This window comes from Leptonychotes weddellii, chromosome 2, assembly GCF_054177405.1.
Source record: "Leptonychotes weddellii isolate Sample4059 chromosome 2, ASM5417740v2, whole genome shotgun sequence".
Classification (NCBI taxonomy): domain Eukaryota; kingdom Metazoa; phylum Chordata; class Mammalia; order Carnivora; family Phocidae; genus Leptonychotes; species Leptonychotes weddellii.
The window spans coordinates 128,617,781-128,628,844 of record NC_138370.1 but is presented as its reverse complement, the minus strand read 5'-3'; the positions used below and the strand labels follow the sequence as shown (position 1 = coordinate 128,628,844).

The 11,064-nt window shown below is 36.6% G+C and overlaps 1 protein-coding gene across 1 annotated transcript in view; it reads right to left on the bottom strand.

Moving 5' to 3' along the window:
- Positions 1-9,095: 9,095 nt before the first annotated feature.
- Positions 9,096-11,064, bottom strand: part of LOC102731740 (transmembrane protease serine 11G) — a 41,649-nt gene continuing 39,680 nt past the window's right edge. The window contains exon 10 of the mRNA XM_006729334.2: positions 9,096-10,018. Within this exon, the coding sequence (XP_006729397.2) occupies positions 9,857-10,018 (162 nt within the window). The 3' untranslated portion in view covers positions 9,096-9,856. The remainder of the gene's footprint in view (positions 10,019-11,064) is intronic.

The following is an 11,064-nucleotide window of genomic DNA, read 5'->3' as shown; positions in this document are numbered from 1 at the left end:
CTGGATGAGTGTTCTGTGAAGTTACCTTAAAGATACCATACACCTTCAGTGTTTCCCACTGTCCCCTTTCTTTACCAAGTGTCATGGATACCCTGAACAATAGCACTGACCCCCAATATTACTCCTAAAATTGTTTCCCTTAAACTGGAAACATTTTTTTTAAAGATTTTATTTATTTATTTATCAGAGAGAGAGAGAGAACAAGCAGGGGGAGCGGCAGGCAGGGAGAGAAGCAGGCTCCCCGATGAGCAAGGAGCCGGATGTAGGACTCGATCTCAGGACCCTGAGATCATAACCTGAGCCGAAGGCAGATGCTTAACCGACTGAGCCACCCATGTGTCCCAAACTGAAAACATTTCTTTTTTTTTTTTTTTTTAAAGATTTTATTTATTTGTTTGAGAGAGAGAATGAGAGACAGAGAGCACGAGAGGGAAGAGGGTCAGAGGGAGAAGCAGACCCCCCGCTGAGCAGGGAGCCCGATGCGGGACTCGATCCGGGGACTCCAGGATCATGACCTGAGCCGAAGGCAGTCGCTTAACCAACTGAGCCACCCAGGCGCCCCGAAAACATTTCTATAAACACACAAATATTCATTAGAAAAGAGAACTTTTGGTGTCTATAATCATGAGACTTGATATTTTTAAAAGAATAATTTGGGGAATGTGTAATATGAAATCTTGGAACTACTGCTTTACAATATCATGATTTCCATAAACATGAAATATGCATTTTTGAATTCAATGACTTTTAATATTCATTTTTAATATTCATTTTGTCTAGCAAAATATTATGCTAGACATTTACATTTGTGTACTCATTCATTTGTTCAACAAATATTTATGGAGTGCTGATTATGTGTGAAGCCTCTGAAACCTTTTTATAATTACTGTGTGCTCACTAAAGGACTAATACAAATGTGTATTTTATTAGTGGGGAAGGCAGCCCAGTGAAGTCCATTAACTTAGTGGCTGAAGTAGTATTAAATTCTCATCTCTGAAATTCCCCAGGTAGAATCTTTGCCACCTAGAGAGGCTGAAAAAGTCTGAGAAGTCTGGACTTAGGAGTTGTGGATGGCAGCTCTTGGACTGAGTCATCATACAGATCCATAGATTCGAAGAAGCCCCTTAATTTCTGTTTCCCTCAGAGTCCTCATTTTAAAATGGGAGTTAATGATACCTATTCTAAAATATGTAAATGAAATGACATATGTAAAAATGTTTTGAAAGTGGCATAAATCTAAGCAATGGTGAAGTAAACATCATGGATGTTTAAAATCGCTATTTTAACTGCATATAAAGTCATCCCAAAGAATCTTATTTTTTCCTCTCCTTTGCATGTGGCAAACCCCCTTTTTGAAAAAAAGACCTTGAAATAATTTTTTTTTCTTTAATATTTAAAAGGGAAATTTTAGGAAGTAGACAGGCTTTCCCCAATCTGGATCTCCTGTTTCCCGTCTTCCCACAGGAGTCCTAGGATTTCTGTGAGGAAGGCAGGTGTCTCTGCAGCTATGGAAGTCCCAATCCACATTAGTTCCCAGGACTGACTATAAGGTATAAAGAAAAGCAGCAAAAGAGAAATGGTATAGAAGCTAAGTTCAGTCAGATTGCTTAAAGGAGGCTTTCCTTAAAACAACTGAACACCTTCCCCAACCTCCCCAAACCAGAATCAGTCAGAGCATAAGGTAATACAGTTTTTCATTAACTTCTAAAATCCCAGCTGTTGAACTTGGCAACATGAAATAATGCTAAGAATGGTTTTTAATACAAAAATATTGATTTCAACTACAGAGATTAATGCAGCTGCTATAATAATTCCAGAAATCTCACAAGATCCATCAGATTGAATCCATTGAGGACATTTCATAGGCAATGCTCTGACATTGCCTAAGAATCTAGCCACTGGCAGACAGTAGAGCAAACAAGTCATTTGCTAAACAAAACTGAAGTTACCTATACATTATCTTCAGGAGGAAGAATATGTTCTTGAAGGTCTGAACCCCCTGAACTTGACTTTCTAATCAACTGCATGCCATCTCTAGATGTATTAGAGATTTACGGCTGAAAGAAATTAAACAAATTACAAATAGTTGAAATGAAACTAGTTCAACAAGTCTGAACAGAGAAGCCTCAACGCATAGAATGGCTTGAAGAAAACAGCCCAGAGATAGCGTAGTCCCAACAAGAAAGTGACATCTTTTTTTGGTATTGACTAATTTTGTTAAAGGAAAAGAAACTGGTTTCAAGGATTTGAATGAGAAATACCTTAGGAATGCATAAGGATTAAGAGTTTAAAGAAGATTATTGGTAGATATACAAATACCTTAAAAAAACCTTCACATAAGAGCTCTTAATAAGAACAATCAGGTATCCTTAAAACCTAGAGTCATAATATAATTCAAGAAATAGTTTTAAATTTTTTGTTGAACAAGTTATCTCCATGTATCACAGGGGTATAGTGAATTTATTAATATATGTAATTATTTTTCCTTTAAAAAATACCTCCTTTTGAGAGCACATACAAATAAGTTCATATCAAACCAGATTTTTTCCCGAAATCACTTAATATAATAAATACACATGCTACAATTTATACTTATGTAATATAAATTACAAGTGTATTTTCTCTCAATATGTGTGTATGTATATATATAAGGAGAGAAAAAGCAAGAGAGAGACATTTATCAGAATGAAGAAAATAAAAAGAAGATTGGGAAACAATATTTTCAATAGATATTTAATCAGATGTGAATACCCGGTCTTTGCAAATACTGAAACATTAGAGATGAAGCTGAAACTCTGACCATGTCCTGATCATGGCTCCTTTCCTTCTCCTCAGAAGCAACTAATGTCATTAAGGTTCATTTTTTTTTTTTTTTAAGATTTTATTTGTCAGAAAGAGAGAGAGAGCACAAGCAGAGGGAGAAGCAGACTCCCTGCCGAGCAAGGAGCCCGATGTGGGACTCGATCCCAGGATCCTGTTTCATGATGTGAGCCGAAGGCAGATGCTTAACCAGCTGAGCCACCCAGCGTCCCAAAGGTCCATCTTGTTATAAAACGTACTAAGCATTTACACACACATAGACACACGCACATATACCCATAGAAAAACTTTTGAATACTGATTAAACAGTATCATATTATACACATCCTTGTGCAATTTGGTTTTTCCTCCCTTAATATTTTGAAGATCTTTCTATGTTGAGAGACATAGATTTACCTTATTTTTTTAACAGCTACATGCAATATGAATATACTTCGTGTTGAGCCTTGTTTATAATCTTACAACCAAATGATACCCATTTAAAGGGAAACACTGGTTTATTTTTATTTATTTATTTAAGTAGGCCATGCCAGCATGGAGCCCAATGCAGGGCTTGAACTCAGGACCCTGACGTCAAGACCTGAGCTGAGATCAAGGGTCAGAGGTTTAACTGACTGAGTCACCCAGGCACCCCAGGGAAATACTACTTTAAATGAAGATTTTCAGTGGTCATTACCTCTAACACTTAAGAAAAGTACAAAATAATCTTCGTACTATAGGATGCTTTAAGTGCTTAGACTCTAGAATCTAGAATCAGAGGTGGGGTTCGAATCGTTGCAGTTTTCATGTCTGTAAAATAAAAATAAACTGGTGACTACGTGTCAATATATGTAAACTGCTTAGAGTAGTGCCTTGTGCAATGGAAGCACTACAGAAATATTAACGCAGGGCTTGAACTCGTGACCCTGAGATCAAGACCTGAGCTGAGATGAAGAGTCAGACACTCAACCGACTGAGCGACCCAGGCGCCCCCTGAAATACTAACTTTTAATATTATGACCTTAGTTTATTTGCATATATTTTCTAACGATTTAGTAGAGAAACACTTAGTGAAGCTCATTCTATTGAGCTATACAAAGAGCACACATAGTTACGTTCTTCCCTTCCCTCTTTTCCCTTCTTTTTCTCTACACAATGCTCCATGGACTAGTGAAGAGTGGGACAGACACTTAGAATGGAGTCCTGACTCCTTGGTAGTTATGTGAACTTGCACAGACTACTTAAACCTTTTGAACATCAATTTCCTCCTATATGAAATGAGCTGATACCATTTATGTGCAGAAGTTTTGTCAGAATTAAATGACATAGTACATATAAAACTGCCCAGCACACTGTCTAATAATAAATGGCAGCTTCCATTGTGGGTGGCAGAAAGCCTGGTAAACAGAGCCCAGACTTTGGAGGGAGATACACCTGCCTACAAGTCCTGGCTCTCCTAACATAGCTGCTGCTTGGCTTTTCTGCATCTTAACTTCCTCATCTGTACACAGAATTAATGATAGCTTTCCAGACTATTGTAGGAATTAGATGAAAGAGTACATGTGAAATGTTCCCTGAACCGTGTGATATATACACATAAGAACTGAAGAGTGACTGTATTAAGATAAAATGGTGGCCTGCTCTGAATGTCAGCATGGCAGAACCTGGCAAGCAGTTTGCTCAGAACTCCTCTTTTGGTCCTGATGTCATCTGGCTCCTTAGCTTTCCCGGTCTTTGTTTATGGCAAGGTAGAGGAATAATGGCTGGATGTGAAGATAAATTCCAGAACTGGTAGTGAGAGTGTAATAAGCTACAGGCTAACAGAAGGCAATATGGCATAGTGAACACGAAACACACAGCTTGAAACAAACAAAGCTGGAACCAGATTTCTGTCTCACTAACTATAATTTTCGGGAAGTTATTTAACTTTCTGAATGTAATTTTCCTTCTCTGAGAATGGTAATGTATATGCAAATTAAATGAGATTACCTCCAAGGCATTATGCTGGGTAAAAGAATCCAGACTCAAAAGGAGACATGGTGTGTGATTCCATTAGTACACTGGTCTAGAAAATGCCCAGCTTTATAAGGACAGAAATCAGAGTTCCCAGAATCTGGTGGTGACAGGGAAGCATTCACTACAAGGGAGTTTTGGAGATGATGAAAGCATTTTACATTTGTAGTGGTGCTTCTAAGGCTATAAATGTTTGCCAAAATTTATAGAACTATTCACTAAAAAGGATGGATTTTACTGAATATAAATTATGCCCCAATACAAATACATAATCAAAATAGAAAAACCATTTAGTGAGACTAAAATAATTGCAAATAAACAGTACTTGTCAAGGACCAGACATTGTCATCAGTGCTTAATACTTCACAACAGCCCTTTGGGGGTACAAATTAAACCCGTTTTACAGAAATAGAAACTGAAGCTCACAGATGTTAAATTAATTTGCCTAATCTCACATCTGGATGTGGTGATGAAGATGACATTTTCTCCCTCAGGTGTCTCTGACTCTAAAAGGCCCTGATCTTTATCAATTAGATCTGTTCTATGAATGGCTCTTGATACAAAGCTGGCCCTTAAAAATAGATCTCAGTAATTCACTATATCAAAAAATTATATACAGTTGTTCATGGCCAAACCTATACTTTTAAAGTTGGGATTTGTCACAAGATATTCTAAGTGTTAAAAAAAAGTTTGTCAATTTAACTTAAATTGGCATGCTACTGCTCTGCTCTTGTCTCCTATCATGCTGTTACGTGATAAAAACTCTTCATAGAGCATAAGGACTAAATCATGAGGCAATAGCAATATGCCTGCCTTGAGTGAATATTTTTCTTCAACTGATCTTTTTGTCCTCTTTCTGCTAAGGAGAAATTACAAAACTGACGCCACTTTTTCTAGAGACCCCTCCCCTTGTTAGGTTTTTGCCCTGATACTCCCCAAATCGGTAGTCTGGGTTGTTGTGATTAATTTCTGGTATGAAAGGCAGCCCGAGTGACTCAGTTGATTAAGCATCTGCCTTCTGCTCAGGTCATGATCTCAGGGTTCTGGGATTGAGCAGCTAAGCCAGGCTCCCTACTCAGCAGGGAGTCTGCTTCTCCCTCTCCCTCTGCTCCCCGCTCCCCCGGCTCGTGCTATCTCTCTCTCTGTCTCAAATAAATAAATAAGATCTTAAAAAAAAAGAAAGGCTGGTGAATGTGTTGTTAGGGCAATATAGGACAGGCAGGGTGTTGGGGGCCGCAAGAGTATAACTTAAAAAGCGTTTCAACTATTCTCTCATTCCACACTGGGCGTCAGCCACCCACCCTCCCTACATAATTCAGTTCAAGAGAACCCAGTCTCCTGGCCTCTCATGTTTATTATTATTTCCTGGCCTAGAACCCATGTTTACCTCTTTCTTCTAAAATTTATCTGATTTGGTTGATTGGAGGGAGTAAGTATCCTATGCTAGTTTATTGTTTTGGCAGAAGCAAAAGCCCAGATACTATGTGTGTGTGTGTGTGTATTTATTTTTTTGAGGAAATGAATATATGTGTGTATATATACATATGTAGTGTGTATACATATATGCATATATGTTATGTGTGTGCATATAAAATGATGCCATTTTTGAAAAAAAAAAGTGGGTAAGCCCTTTATAAGTGAATAGATATATTTCTTTATATTTGTATGATAGGATATACAAAATTTTAAACTTTTATTACCTCAGGATTAAACTGGGGAGAGACTGCCGGATTTTTCTATGTACTGCTCTATATTGGAACATAGTTTGTGTAACTTGAGAGCCTGAAAAGCAATTACAATAAGGTATATTTAAAAAATTATGTGGACCAGGAGATGGCAGCATAGTAACACATTTGGCCTATGTTTCTTAGTGCCTTTCTTACAGTGTTTTTAATTAACATCGATTTGGATCATAGTCATCTGTTGTTTCTACATTTCTTCTACAATGAAACAATATTAACAGAGTGTGTAATTCAGTCCCTGTTTTACTTGGGTTGGCTTCTTGCTTAAAATATTATTTGATATTTTTAATCTTTGTGACTAAGTCACTCCAATGGTCCTCTATTATCTGCTACTCTTTTGTTTGGTTGCCATTAATATATCTTTCTGGGTGATAAGAAATTTTCTGTTGATTTAAAAAGCAACAGAATACTATTTTTGATTCTTTAATATACTGTTACTTGAGGAAGTTCTGGGATCTTTGTCTAAGGAAGGTTAAAAAACCCATTTGTGACCACTTCAATCTACCTGTGGGTCTCTGGTGGGCCTGATTTGGCTTACAGAGAAACCTCTCTGCTAGTGGACCAATGACACTGGAGGAAGAAGAGTCTAGAAGTCATCATGCTGTGCATGGCCAACCATACTCCCCAAAGGCTTTGCTATTTTCAACAGCCATTATCAAAAATACTTTTACCTCTTTATGTGGTCTTGAGAATAGGACTTCGTTTTATGAACAGTTGCATACCCAATGTCTAGAATACCCAATGTCTGACACAAAGAAGTTCCAGAAATGTTTGTTAGATGAATAAGTGATTTATGTAAGTAGTTGCATACGATGCTCTAGGCCAGTGATATCCATAGAACTTTGATGATGATGGAAATGATGTATATCTGTGCTGCTCAGTATGATAGCCATTAGCCTCGTGTGGCTATTTTATATTAGAAATGATATTAGTATGGCTGAGGAAATGAATTTTAATTGTATTTAATTTTAATTAACTTAAATCTAAATAGTCCCATTGGCTAGTGGCTACAATATCAGATGGTGCGGCTTTTGATGGATGGGGATGCTATGCGACTTCCTATTCTCCACTCTGCAGTGTTAGTGGATGAAGGCCTGAGCCATTCTGCCTCAGCTGAATATGTAAATCTCTTTTCCAGCAGTATCTATTTATGCATTCTGAGAATATTAAGTAGAATATACATGGTATGATTATGTCGGATTTAGATATTTGACAAATCTCTTTCTAGAGAGAGATTTATATAGATTTCTCTATATCTATATAGATCAATTGAGATCTATCTATAGATAGATATCTATCTCAATAGATCTATATAAACAGCCTCCTTCACCCAAACAGGTTTAGTCTCCAAATGATCTTAATTTGACTAGGATTGTTTAGATATAAGTGTGATCATCATAGATGAGTCTTTTAGCATTCTCAACACATCAGCATTATAAAAAAAAAAAAAGGGAGAAGAAAGGTATTCTCAGACCCATGTAAGGAAATTGTGGTTGTAAGGTTTTTAACAGTGACTTTTTTCCTCTGACTGTTGATCCCATGTCAGTGGTTCTCAGCTGGGTGATTTTGCCCCCCAGGGGACATTTGGCAATATCTGGATACATTTGGGGTTGTTACAACTTGGTGGGGATTACTACTGGCACATAGTGTATAGAGGTAAGGAATATAGCTAAACATTCTACAATTCACAGGATAGCTGCCATCTTCCCCCACAACAAAGAATTATCTCTGACTAATGTCAGTAGGACAAAAGTTGAGACAGTATAATGCAGTATAGTGATGATTCAAAAAAAATGAGTTTGAGTTTATTTTATAAATATATTTTAATGTATACAATATCATATTATGTATGTGGGACAAGAGAGACTCTCAGCTGATATAAAACTCAGAAGAAAATCTTAGCACAGCAGTTATTTCATTAGCTAAATTAATCATAATGGAGGAGCAGAGGTTTAGAAGCACAGAAAAGGCTTGAATTTTGTTCAAAACTAGTCCATAGTTATATATAGTGTCACAAAATATACATTTAAATACATATGAAAATAACTACTTTATCATAAAAGTTAAATCTCTCCAAAGATGCTTTCTAAATTATTTGAATATTCTCTAAAAATACCATACTTCAAAGAATGCCAGCCATTTTTTAACAGGAAATTTAAATATTAGACAATAAGGTCTTTTTCAAAATCTTGTATCAAATTGTTTATGAATGTCTAATTTTATATTGGCCTCTCATTTAAGTTATTTATAAATATCTAATTATTATTGATTTCTTATTCTGTGGGTCCCCTATTTGTTCTGAAGTTGATTGAAAATAAAACTATTTAGAAAACAAAATGCATTAAGAACTAATAAAAGAGAAGTGGAAAGTAAATTTATATCAGGTTTGGAACTTCTTTCATTTTTAGAGATGGAAAGTAGCTCCTTCTCACGGAGTCCTTTTCTCTTCTCATTTCCACCTAACAAAAAGGCCCGGGAACTTTGTCTTTTTCCCCCTAAATATATATATATATATATACTTATATATATATTTTATATATATATATATATATAAAAGCATTTTTAGGTAGTGTAGAACAGAATCCTGTGCTAGGCAACGTTTCCAGTTTTGCTGTCTGGTCCCCAGATTTATTCATTGTTCCAAAGTAAATATTAGGTAGTTGTTTAAAGTGTTTAAAATCTGTACTATCAGGGGTTAAGTGTAAATGTCAATATTTTTCAAGTTTCAGAGAGAAGTACATGTGCATCTGGGGGCAAAGGGGAAAGGACTCATAGTAGTGCCATCTCCTAAGTCCCACTTTCACATTTAGAGCTTCTCCATCATTTGTATTAGCATTAGCTCAAACGAATTACCTTGATTTGTCTAGAACCATGAGCCTACAGATTCTTAATGAGGATTATTTAGTGAAGAAGATAGAAACTGTGGAGTTAGGGAAGGGCAACATGCCCTGTCAGGGAAAAGAATAGAGAACGCTTAGCCAGTTAGTACTTTTGGGATTAAACGGGATTATTCTAAAATGAGAAGTCTGTAGTAGGAACAGAAAGATGAGCAAGGAAATGATGAGAGACACTTAGCAGCAACGGCAGATCTTTGTGGAGTTGACAGTATCTTGTATGCTCATGGTTAGCAAAACACTTCAGATGATGTAGAGGAAAGTCGGCCTTCCTCATGTGTAGGAGGAATGTTGTCAGATCACGCTTATTTGCATCGTGAACTCAATGACGATATACATGGCAACACATACTAAACACAATTTGCTAGAGACCACATTTACATTTTGCATGGAGAGGTGATTGTTGCATTAGATGTTGGTTTTAGATTTAATCCAGTCCCGATAACGAGTCACTTTGGTGTAAATTCCAGGCTTATTTTTTTTTCCACAGTCTATTCCCCAGCTTACTATTCCAATAAGATACCAGATGTTTCTATCACGTGCTATAACCAGAGGTCCTCCAGAATCACCCTGGAGAAGAAGAAATGTACATTGTCAGTAAAATAAATGAAGGGGAGTCAAAAATGCAAGTTAATGAGCATGTGAATGCCTACTAAATTAATATTTTAAATCAAGGTATGCAAAATGAATTCTATTTTTACTTACCATTAGTATTAATGTAACAGTAGAGTTTATTACTTATTATCTCTTTTTATTTTACTACTTCTGCTTATCTGTGTTAATGTCTTCATTTGGAAGGCAGTGTGAATAAAGCTAAGGTTTCAGTTTTATCTTGTGTAGTTTTTAGTTTTGCTCTTTCTAAATAGGAAGCACAAACTGAACCTAAGTCCAGGCATACAATTCTTACATGATTGATGACCCCAAGGCTCAACTATATGTCACCTCCATGAAACCTGTCCTGTTAGCTAGATATAATCTCTTGCTTTGAATTTGAATTGCATCTTGTTCCATTCACACCAGTTGATAGGCAACTGTCCTGGATGTTATATTGTTGTGTAGTAATAGGTTTAAGAGGAGAAATATAATGTGAAGGACACTCCAGGCAAACGTGCATTATTTATTACAGACAGGCTTTTATTTCCAAATCAAGACTTAATCCCTAGACCTCATGAACTGGTTTCAAATGTATGAATCTTGAGGACTTCCCTAATATCTTTAACCTAAGATGTAGACAAATGATTTTAAAAATCTTTTAGCAATGAACCTATTCATTCAAATGAAGCATTATCTGGAAGCCCCTTATAGACTTATTTTATAAGAAAAATGATCCCGTTTGAAGCAGGCCTGGGGTCCTACAGTCTTGTGCCTTTAGCTCCCTTCCCTTATCTTTCCACGCTTCTTAGTACCCTTCAGGGCTCAGGTGACAGAGTGTGAAAACTCTGGTCTACTAAAAGCCATGCTCCTCAGCTCCTTTCCTGTTGGACCACATCTTAATTTAGGTCCTCAGTATTTTACTTTGCTACTGGTGAAGGAAGCAAGGGCGCATGGACCAATGGAAGAGAACATCTGCTCTTATACAGCTTTATGTTCCTGCTCAAAAGTCATGTGATCCCGGG